The sequence below is a fragment of the Chiloscyllium plagiosum genome, unplaced genomic scaffold (genome assembly GCF_037043375.1).
Source record: "Chiloscyllium plagiosum isolate Xiang-an unplaced genomic scaffold, Cpla_swu_hap1 HiC_scaffold_8, whole genome shotgun sequence".
In the NCBI taxonomy this organism is placed as follows: Eukaryota; Metazoa; Chordata; class Chondrichthyes; order Orectolobiformes; family Hemiscylliidae; genus Chiloscyllium; species Chiloscyllium plagiosum.
The window spans coordinates 89198856-89211128 of NW_028270146.1; the positions used below are offsets into that span (position 1 = coordinate 89198856).

The following is a 12273-nucleotide window of genomic DNA, read 5'->3' on the forward strand; positions in this document are numbered from 1 at the left end:
TAAAAGGAAATTCTAAAGATCAAATCTTGCAAGGCAATTTATTGAACTGTCATCCTAGACAATTGTGATCATGGTTGTGGGCAATGCATCTGGATGACTATCTCTAAAACGGATATATCATGTAATAGATACTGTTACTTGAATTGATTTTTTTTTAAGATCTGGTGTCACAAATTATGCTTCGGTATGTAGACCGGTATGTTTCAATTCTCTGCCCTCTTTCTCCCCCTCCAGAAAAGCTTAAAATGGTATAAGGAACTTAAAGATTTAGGCTTACCTATTTTACCTAAAGGTTTACTGAGTTGGTGATTATTGGTGATTACTGAGTAGATTATTGTAACTCAGCGTTCGTGCTTGTTGCAATAAATCCTTTAGACTGGGATATTTTAAAAAAAACATTGTTCGAAGTAGTAACAGATAATGATTGAAATGGTCATCATGTCAGGCTGCATGTATTCGGAGAGACTTGGAAATACTATTCTAGTTTGATGACCATACAACAGGACAAGGTATCTTCTCTACAAATAACGTTCCCAACTCTGAGAAGGATTGGATCTAAAAAGTGTGTTTTTTCGAGCAGTTTTTTCTCATTTGTGTGCTGAATCTGAATGATAATAATCTAGCTGTCATAGGAGAATGAATACATTTTTAAAGTTAATTCATCCGCATCTCGTTCACCAAGTTTTCTTTTTGTCTCACTGCTCACCTCATAGAAGCCATGATGTGGAGGAGCCAGTGTTGGCCTGGAGAGGACACAGTTAAAAATTGCACAACATCAGGTTATAGTCCAACAGACTCATTTGGAAGCTTTATTTGTCCAGTCCAACACCAACTCTGCCACATTATGGTTACCATCAACACCACTAACTGCTGACTCAAAGTGGAGAGGGTCTCCAAGAAGATTGCGCAATTGACGCAAGAGTATCTAGTGATTTGTGTGACATAGAGTTTGCTTTTCTTCACATCAAGGTTTGAATCTAGTGCTTAATCAAGGGGGCTTTTAGATATCCAGCAATAGCAGAGTATCTTTCAAGTTGAATAAGCAGCCATTCTCATTGAAATATTCTCACCGATAAGGTAGGACATTAAATGAATTGAATGCTTCACTTTTAACTTTGAACTTTAAGATTAAAAATTAAAATATATTTTAAAAGTTTAAAAAGAAATTTTAAATTATTTTGTTCAATGAAAAAGAAGTTATTTAACATATCCCACTTTCACTGAAATGGTTAAGCAGTAATTATGTATACTTTTAGAAGTCCAGTTGCAACTTATTCAACAAGAGTTATTTTTTTTCCCAAGTGGATAGGATAAATAGACAAGGTCTTTTCCATGAGGTGAGGTAATCCAGAACTAGAGGTCATAGGTTTAGGGTGAGAGATGAAAAATTTAAAAGGGACCTCGGGGGCAACTTTTTCATGCAGAGGGCGATGCGTGTATGTAATGAGCTGCCAGAAGAAGTGGTAGAGGCCGGTACTATTACAACATTTAAAAAACATCTGGATGGGTATATGAATAGGAAGGGTTTAGAGGGATGTGGGCTAAATGCTGGCAAATGGGGCACGATTAGGTTGGAATATCTGGCTGGCATGGACGAGTTGGACCAAAGGTCTGTGTCCATACTGTACATCTCTATGACTTTGTGTTTTTACAATCAGACGAATTGCATAGAACTGAAAGTTCTCAGCAGTTCAGTGATTTTGAATTTGTACTTTTAGAGACCTCAACATTATAACTTCAGATGAAGAGTAGAATTATTGACAGCTTTTCTGGATTTCTGTGTTTAATTGCCGTGCACACTACAGAGGGGAGTCACTTTGAGAGGAGTATTGACAGTTTCAGTTATTGGTGTAAAATAGAGGTTTTATTCTTTCCACTTATTTGTTTTTCCCATCCTTCATCCAACTGGTAGGTTTGTATGAGGTGAATCAACATTTTTAGCTTTGCACAATGCAAAATCTTACATTGTACATCGTGGGCTCCAGCAAGTTAGACTGTTTTATATCACTTCTGATTATCAGTTCCATCGAGGTCAATCAAAAAAGATGAAAACAGCTTGCCAGTCTGCTGTCGTCCACCTTTCTCTATTGCACAATATTTAAAATTAACTCCATCCAGAGCAGAGATTTTAACTATTTTTTACTTCCTGTGGGGGTGACATTACACAAAATCGAAGGTTCTCTACTTCCCTGTCAACAATGACCCTCTACTTAACCCAAGTAGATGCAATTGATTGAAGTCAGTAGTATTCCTCTGAGTGGGAAGCAACAATGATGTTATCGGTGATGAGGCATCTTTAAAATGAGCCCATTATTGTAAAATGTAGTATGCTAATCCAGCAGAGAGACAATACATAATCTTATGTATTTTTGTAATATGTCTAAGATGAATTAAAGGTTTTGTTCAGTTTTGTTGGGAATTATTCGGAAAATGTATCTATCAAAGCTATTTAGAGAAATTAGGTTACTGAATAAAAATCGTTGCTGTGATGGAGTTTTTTAATACCCACAAAACTTGAACAGATTTATCAGCTAGGTCATTCCTAATTGCCATTTAAGGAGCTAGTGATGAATTCCTTTTTGAATTGTTGCCTGCCTTGATGTAGGGGCACACCCGTGTTGCAAAGGAAGTTCCGGAATTTTAACCCAGTATTTTGTTGATTGGTAGGAAAAGTGGCAAAAGGAATATAATTTGGAGAAGTACAACACATTTCAGGAGACAAACAGATCTAGGGAACAGGGCTGATAGGAGTTCTGAAGGATAGTGGAATCAAGATATCTTGAAGTTCATGTCCACAGGTCCATGATAGCAGTTCAGGAAGAACTGTATAAAGCTTTTATGTTAGACCACAGCTTGAATTTTGTGTGCATTTCTTGTCTGTGCAAGGACATAATTGCCCTGGAGTGAGTACAAAGAAGATTAACAAGAATGGTGCCACGGCTTGAAAATTACAGCTGAGGGAGGAAAGATTGGGGTACAGTCAGGTTGTGTTTCTTAGCACAGAGGAGCTGTGGGGTGGGGTGGTGGGGGGGGGAACTCAACATCCATAATTATGAGAGGCAGAGAATTGAGAGGAAAGACCTATTTTCCCTTGTGACAATGTCAATTATTAGGGAGCATGGATTCAAGGTGATTTGCAGAGGAGCCATGATAAAAAATTCTCTTTTGCTCAGATGGTGATTGGCTGGAATTTGCTGTCAAGTTTAATGTTAGAGGCAGAAGCCTTCAACTCATTTAAAAGGTAGCTCAATCTGCACCAGAAAAGCAGTAACCTGCAAGGTTGCAAACCAAATGTTAGACGGTGGGATTAGAATTGGTAGCGAATTTTCTTTCAACTGGCACAGGCATGATGGGCTGACTGGCCTCCTTCTGTGCCATATGGCATCGGTGGCAACAAGAGAAGGAATGCCAGTATTGTCCTAAGAGTAAGTAGTGCATGCCTTCAAGGGGAATTTGCAATTGATGACGCATGGAATTGCCTATTTTCCCTTCTTCTCAGTAGTAGAAGTTACAGCTGTAGAATGTTTTGTGGAGGAGCGTTGGAATATTGCTGCAGTACAATGTGTAGATTGTACGTACTGCTGTTATTGTGCATTAGTGGTGGAAGTTGTGACTGTTTAAGGTGATGAATGAGGTGTTGAATGGTTGGACTGCTTTTTCCTGGGTGCTGGTCCACCCATTCAAGAATGTGGACAGCATTCCATCACACTGCTGACTTGTGCCTCATAGATGGTGGACAGGCTTTGTCGAGTCAGACTTTCCTAACCTCTGACCTGTTGTTGTAACCAGAGTTTTCACATGGATGGTTCAGTTTTATTTCAGGTCATTGGTAACCCAAGAAAGTTGATTGTGGAGGATTCCGTGATGGTAATGATTTTGAATACCAAGCAGAAATATTTAAATTCTCAGTGTTGGAGATATCATTAACCGTCATTTGTTGACACTTTATATGCCATGTATTAAGCCTGCCCTGGATGTTGTCCAGGTCTTGGTGCATATAGGACTGGACTGCTTCAGTAACTGAGGAATGATGAATAGTGTTTAACCAAATAAAATCATTAGCAAACATGCCAACTTTTGGCTTCCTTCCTCACTGTCTGCCCTCTCTGCTAGGTATGTCTGATGAGGTGAGATTTAGATGAGATTCTCTGCAGTATAGAAACTGGCCCTTTGGCCCAACAAGTCCATACCAACTTTCCAAAGAATAACCCACCCTGACCCTATATTTACCCCTGATGAATTCACCCAACACTATGGGCAATTTAGCATGGCTAAGTCACCTGACCTGCACATCTTTGAATTGTGGGAGCAAACTGGAGCACCCGATGGAAACCCACGTAGACACAGGGAGAATGTGCAAACTCCACACAGGCAGTCACCCGAAGCGGGAATCGAACCTGGGTCCCTGACGCTGTGATGCAGCAGTGCTAACCACTGACTCACTGTGCCATCTGTGGTCGATAAATGGGTGAGGACAATGGTATGTCCTTGTTGAGTCCTTCACTATCTGCTGAAGGTCCAGTCAAAAGGTAGTTGACAGTCATCTACATTGCTTTGGGTCTGGAATCATATACCAGCCAGACCAAGTCGATTTCTTTCCTTAAAGACCATGAGTGAACACAACTTTTTGTAATTAACAGTTTGATCAACGATGATAACAATTTATATTTAAAAGTACTTTTTTAGATTGGAAAAACATCCCAAGAAACTTCAGAGAGATACAACTATAAAATTATTGTTAGACTTTTAATTCCAGCTTCATTAAAGTTCCACCAACAAGAATGCATTTGTTTGCACATCTGGTATGAATTTCTAAGTGCTGTCTTTCATACCTTTGATAAGACTCATTGTGATTAATGAAAAAGAATGGTTTGAGCTGGGATGGAGCACGAAGTAGTGAATTGGAATCATAGAATTGTACAGCAGAAAAAAAAGAATGCCATTAAGTATCTCATGTTGTCTCTTTTTACACAGTATCCAATTAATCCCATTTCTCCGACTCTTTCCCACTCCTGCAAATATCTCCAGATCTTAATATAATATATGAGGTGAGGGGGATAAAAATAAATTGCTTTGAAAGAAATAAATATCAATAAAGTTGGGTAATAACATTGCAACATCAGTACTGCGCTGTAAGAGCTGTACTCTCAGTAAAAAAAAAATCTCTCTGACCAGACTTTTGATCTTATCATAAATTTCCATTTTTATGGTTGCATCTCTCTGAAGTATCTTGGGATGGTTTTTGGTTCTAAAAGATGCTACGAAATGTGAATTGTTATTGTCATGACCAAACAATAGTAGCGGCACTAAAGGTAAATTACGGCAACTTTACAACAGAAGAATTCTTCATCCAGTGTGACCAGGTGCATTATGGGGAGTGGAAACAGTGATGTATCTTCTTTATTTCCTCTTTAGTGGTTACCTCATTAATTTCAGACCAAATAATTTAGCAATACTTTCATCCTTCATTCTAAAGACTGTGAAAGTAAAGGAAATGTTGAATTTTGTTGTAAATTTCAGTTATTTAACATACAAGCAGTAGGGCATCAATATATTGTGCTAAGTGAAATGGTCCATGGGTTTCCATTTCAATTTCCCAACCTTGGACAGCATAAAGAATGTGAAGCAATGGTTAATCAATAGCAACAGTCAAGTTTTATCTATCGTTCAACACAGTTATTATTTAGAACTTTAAATTTTAAGCTGAACTTAATATGATTCTCGATATAATTGTGCATTAGAAACAGAAGTTCCTTGTAATGTCAGTTATGATTGTAGCCCAATGAATATTTGACTATTTCTGGATTTTGATTTCATTAGAAATATTGGTGAAACTGATTATTTTATTGATGTTAAATAATTTCTCAGAACATTCAAATTATTTTGGAGTGGATGAAAATCTGGGTCCTGTGGCAGTGAGCATTCGACGAGAAAGGCTGGAAGACAGTAAAGATCATGGAGCTCAGTACAACTACCGGATCATCCTTCGAACTAGTGAGGTGAGATTATTAAACCTATTTGTGTCTGACTCAGTAACTGTTTAGTAGCATCAATTTTAAAAGTGCTCATTGAAAATGCCACAAGTCCCAAATACTACATGGATGTATCTATATATTTAAATGATACTGTTATTGTCCTTGATTTATTTTTATTTTAAGAAGGATTTCCATCTATATAGCGCCATCTCACATTTCACCCAACTTGAAGAACATATTGTACAATTAATTACTTAGACAAGTAGTGAATATTCAGCAGGAATAAGTAGCAGTCATTTTCCTTCCACCACAGGCAACCAAATGTTGACACCAGTTACTACTATCTCTTGTAATTTTGATTGAAGGATGGATTGGTAAATGGACATTCTTGCGCATTCCTTGCTGTTTATTCAGATAGTGCTACATGATGCTCAATATTGACTTTTAGCTGCAAAACATGTAGACTGGCCTTGCATATAATACCTCATCTAAACCACAGCATCTTCAACAATGCAACACACCCACACTCTGGCATTGCAGTTTTGGTCTAGATTATGTATTGGAAGTCCTCAAGTCAGCTTGAACCTTCTGAGGTGTGCACAGTTTACTAAGTCTGGGTGACAGTGATATTATTTTGGCTTGCTGCAAATAGCCTCTAATTCCAAATGTCAGTATCCAGCTGGAACGCAACCCTGTCATTTAAACAAGTGATTGAATGTTGAACACTTGCTAGCAAGGTTTATGCTAGCCAATAATTATAAACAAAGCACAAGAGCAAAAGAGGACTTGAATCACACCAGTAAGTATACTGCTATCTCCTGTGATAGCATTTGGGGGTATGCAGTAACTTAAATGAAGACACTGCCCATTTTGAAAGGTCTACTACTGAGATAATGCAATGTTTCACTACTATTACAGGTTGGCTTTGGAAATTCTGTAAAACGAGGCTGAAACATTCTCTCTCCAACCCCCTCCCTCTCAGTCGACCTGTGATTTATAACTTATTCTAATTTGTAATTACTAAATCAGTGGTGTTTTATAATCAGCCGAGTCTTTTTTCAGCAAGTGATTTGTTTTCCAAACTGCCTGTTCCACTTTGCAATTTATTGTTTTCTACTGTCTGTTGATGCTAAGAAACTTAAGGATATCACCTGTCAGAAAGTCACTAATAAACATCTCCTGGACTAACATTTGATATGATCAATTTTAATTGAAAGTTGTGGAAAACCGAATCCTCTGAGGTTTATATTTTTCTTTCTGAAATATTTGCGTTACATATTTTAACGCAGAGTATCATTCACACAGATGAAATATTTGATTATTGTAGTAAGTACAACACGAACAGTTGGGCCAAGTATCATCTTTTGCATCCTCCACACTGATTCAGAAAAGCTACTTTATAATATGAGTGTGACTGAAATAGTGGTGTATCATCAAGTTGAGAAAAATATTCTGAAGTTAGTTGAATTAGGGAATTGAAGAAAAAGAACAAGTTCAAGGTGCATATTGAACTGCTGCATGATATGGAAACTGACTTACAAACGTACAAACAAGGGCCAAGAGTAGGCCACTCAGCCCTTCAATATGTTCCACTATTCATAGAATTGTAGGACTTTACAATACAGAAGTTGATCATTTAGTCATGTCTGTACATGCTCCCAAAAGTCCTACCCAGCTAATCCCACTCTGAAGCTCTATCTCTGTAGCTTCCTAACTTTATCACTTGCAAATATATAAACCACTTGTGCAATTTTCCTCTACCACTCTCTCAGGCAGCACATTTCAAATCAGAATAACTGAGTAAAGTAGTTTCTCTTCAACTCGCTCGTCGCTCTCTCGCTGACACCCTTGGAATTGTAACCCTTAGTTACTGACATACCAACTAAGGAAACACAATATCCTCCTTGTTCATAATTTTAAACACTTCAGTAAGGTCACCTCTTAACCTTTGCTCCAAGGAGAATAAACCAAATCTCTAATCTTTTCCTTTATCTAAAATTCTTAATTTATAGTATCATTCTGGTAAATCTCATTTGAACACTCTCCAGGGCTTTAACATCCTTCCTTAAATAAGGTGCCCACGTAACATATTGCTCCAAATGAGGTCTGATCACTGATTTATAGAGGCGTAGCATCACTTCTTTGCTTTTATACTCTATGCCTCTATTTATAAACCCAATGATCCTATAAGCGGCCTTAAGAACTGTTTCAATTTGCTGGCAACCTACAGAAAAACATCCATGTGAGCCCTGAGGCCTCTCTGCTCCTGTACTCCCCTCAAAGTTGTAACATTGAACCTGTCTTGCCTTTCTGCGTTTCTTCTACCAAAATGCATGACCTCACATTTCTCTGCTTTGAAATCCATTTGCCAGGTGTCTGCCCATTTGGCCAATTTGTTAATGCCCCTCTCAAGTCATTCGGCATCATCGTTACAATTCGCTTTCTCCCTAGCTAGGAGCATCTGCAAATTTAGAGATTTTGCCCTTAAAACTCATTTCCAAATCATTTATATAAATCAGAAAAAGCAGAGCTCCCAATACTGATCCCTAGGGAATACTACTTCTAAGTATTTTCCAATCTGAGAAGTGCCCATCTATTACTATTCTCTGTTTTCTATCTTTAGCCAACTTCTAATCCATGCTACCAAGGACGCATCAATCCCAAATATTTCTAATTTGCTAATCAGCCTCGGGCATGGCACTATATCAAATGCTCTCAAAATCCAATATGCAACAAACACAGCACTACCCTTATCCACTGTCTGTGTCACCATGTCAAGGAACTTGATTAAATTTGTCAGACGTTATCTGCCCTTGACAAAGCCATGTTAACTGTCTAGTATTAACTAATTTTCTGTAAGTGCATATTTATATTATCCTGTATTATGGTCTCGATCAAGCTGACAAGTCTGTTAGTTTCTTGGATTATCTTTTGTCCCTTTCATTAAAATAATATTGTTTTTTTTTCCTCAAAAGGCAATCTGCTCATTCTAGGGATTAGTCTAGTAATCTTTCTCTGAACTGCTTCCAACATATTAACACCTTCCATAAGTATCAAAAGGTGTGGAGTTGGAAAAGCGCAGGTAGTCAGGCTGCATTCGAGGAGCAGGAGAGTTGACATTTCGAGCACAAGCTTCCTGATGAAGAGCTTATGCTTGAAATGTCGACTCTCCTGCTGCTTGAATGCTGCCTGACTGCCTGTGCTTTTCCAGCACTGCACATTTTGACTCTGGTCTCCAGCATCTGCAGTCGCCACTTTCTCCTAGTTGATTATAACCTTCCATAAGTATGGTGAACAATACTGTAAACCACAAAGACCCAGTTTGATAAACTTGTTGCACTAGCCAATAGACCAAGCCAGCAACTAGAAGGGCGGAATCAACAAGGATGACTGTAACTCAGGGCCAGCCTGGAAAGGAAGGAAGGGAGGGTTCCAGGCAAGAATCGTACTATCTAAATAATGAAAGAGATCTGGGTATCCTGGCACGTGAATCACAGAACATTAGCATGCAGGTATAGCAAGTAATCAGGAGGGCTAACAAAATGTTATAGCTTAGATTAAATTCCCGACAGTGTGGAAACAAGCGCATTGGTCCAACAAAGAGGGTGGAGCGGATAGGTGGGAAGGAAGATTGGCAGGAAGGACAGGTCATGAGGATGGTGCTGAGCTGCCCAGTCTGGGGACAATTAAACAAATGGATGGAAGAGAATGAAGGGGTGGACTCTGTAACTATCCCTTTGTCCTTACATTTAATCCTCTCTTTCCTGCATTCCACACCCCAGAAAATGCAAAGGCAAAAGGCCTTTTGTTGTGCCTTGGATTTCCCATGATGATTAGATTCACTCAATTGTCTTTAGAAGCTGGTAGCTTCTGGCCTCTGTCAACCTCTAGTGAGCTATGGTATTACTATTGAGGCCTGCTCACTGAACTTTGTTAGTCAGCAACTGAGCTGATAGATGTTTGATATAGTGTGCTGTCTTACCATTGGGGTTGGTCACATCTGACGCTCATACTTAGAAAAAGGGAAAATTGCAGCCCAAAACCAGGTTCCAATTCAGATTCCAAAACTGACTGCACTGCTGAAACATAGCTTTCAAAATCATGTATAATTTAAAATGGAAACATAAAAACTTATCATGTTCCACATTTTATTCACTACTTACATCCTCTACCCCAAAAGTGATGGCTTCTTCCTGGCAAATGGTACTAAACTGAACAAGCACCTTTTAGTTCATCAATTGAGTATCTACTACTTTTGGATGAACCATTACATTGTTTGCAGCTTACTTGACTTGCTGTCCTGCCATAAAAATGAAATTTAGAACAAATTTCTGACCAGAAGTAGGAACTCTGAATGATATTTCTTATCCCTCAAATAAATCTTTTGTGGACCCCTTAAATGCAGTACTGGCTGAGATATCCAACTCAACTCAAACCGTGAATCTCATCAGGCAGCTTGGTCACTGTAATGCAGCTGTTCGTTGGATAAATTTGCTAAGACTTTGGTGAGTGCAGCAACATTAAATTTCTTTTGTTATTACTTTCCCAGCTTACAACCTTAAGAGGTTCTGTGTTGGAAGATGCAGTTCCTTCAACTGCGAAGCATGGCACAGCTAGAGGTTTACCTCTGAAAGAAGTACTTGAATTTGCTGTACCAGAGCTCAGTGTTCATTGTCTCAGATTGGGCCTGAACACCCCTAAAGTTACAGAGCAGCTTATGAAACTGGACGAACAAGGGGTGAGTGTTCATCTCTAGTTAATCCTGCTTTCTTTGGAATTTAAAAAAAATCAATAACATGGATGGGTTTCTTGGTTCAAATAGATCAGTAAACTTCACGTGGTCAGGAAGGAGAAATTGCATTCAAAGTGAGAGACAGCCTGAGTGGGAATTTAGAGGTAGCAGGGGAATCACTGCTATGGGGAAGAGGTCATTTTTGCTTGGTTTTTTTGCCTCATTGTTAGTAAAGTTTTATCTAACAGGATAGTTTAAAATCCGGAATCAGAGGCTCAGCACAAAAGAGTGACATCACAGATGAATCTGGTTGCAATATCTACTAATTTGATTATCTATTATAGGTTACCTTCAGATTAAGGTAAATAAGAGAGCTATTTTTAGACTACAAACTAAAAGAGCAGTGCTATATTTTTATGAATCAAATTAAGAACTAAATACTTAAAATAGAGATGCTGGGCGAGGTGATATATTGTATCTGCATGATGTGGTAGCTGTGGGACTCTATTATGGTTCATAATGACCATATCTGTTGCAAATGTTGATTGCTTAAGCAACTCTGGCTCAGAGTTGATGAGGTAGAGTCTGAGCTTTGAATAATCCAGCACATCAGAGAAAGGGAGAGTTACCTGGATGCTGTGTTCCAGGACCCAGTCACACTTCTCAGATTAACTACCTCAGATTCAGTCAGTAGTAGTCATGGACAGGACAGTGTAATTATAAGCGAGGCAGGTAAAGGGATCCATGAGGTAGTGCAGAAGGAGCCTCAGCCTTGTCTAACTTGTCTAACAAGTTTGAGATTCTTGCTTTCTGTGTGGATGTGGGTGGGGGCAGTAGGGAGCATGAGTTAACCAACCATTGTACAGGTATCTGTTCAATAACCGGGGAAACAAAACAAATGTAGTTGTAATCAGGCTAGTATAGTCAGGAGAACAGGCACTGTTTTCTGTGGCCAAGATCAAGAGTCCCAAAGGCTGTTCCCAGATGCCCAGATTCAGGATAGACATCTGAGCTGCAAAGGAACTTGAAAGTGGGAAGGGAAAGATCCATTTGCCGTGGTCCAGGTGCATACCAGTGATATAGCTAGGGAGAGGAAACAGATTCTGCTGAAGGAATATAAGTAGCTGGAGACCAAATTAAAAAGCAGAAGCCACAGGTGACAATCTCTGGATTATGATCTGAGCCACTAGCAAAGTGGCATAGGGTCAACGTGATTGAAGTAAACTCGTGGCTGCAAGAATAATGTGGGAGAAATTGTTCCAAATTTATGGGATATTGGCACCAGTGCTGGGGAAGGAGGGAGCTGTTTCAATGGAAAGGGTTCCACTTGAATCATGCTGAGCCCAGGGTCCTGGTGAATTGCATTACTAAGGCTGTGGATAAGGCTTTAAACTAAATAGTGGTGGCAGGGAGTGGAGGGCCTTTCAGTTGCATGATATAGCTAGGGTTCATGCCCGAAACGTCGATTCTCCTGCTCCTTGGATGCTGCCTGACCTGCTGCGCTTTTCCAGCAACACATTTTCAGCTTTCAGTTGCATGGAAAATGATGGAAAAATTAAAGAGGGC

The 12273-nt window shown here is 39.1% G+C and overlaps 1 protein-coding gene across 10 annotated transcripts in view; it reads left to right on the forward strand.

Annotated features, from left to right (window-relative positions):
* sipa1l1 (signal-induced proliferation-associated 1 like 1) overlaps positions 1-12273 on the forward strand; it is a 415651-nt gene that overhangs the window by 283629 nt on the left and 119749 nt on the right. For all 10 annotated transcript variants that reach the window (XM_087990088.1, XM_043698149.2, XM_043698153.2 and 7 more), the window contains 2 exons: positions 5869-5999; positions 10525-10713. In XM_087990088.1, coding sequence (XP_087846214.1) covers positions 5869-5999; positions 10525-10713 — 320 coding nt within the window. The remainder of the gene's footprint in view (positions 1-5868; positions 6000-10524; positions 10714-12273) is intronic.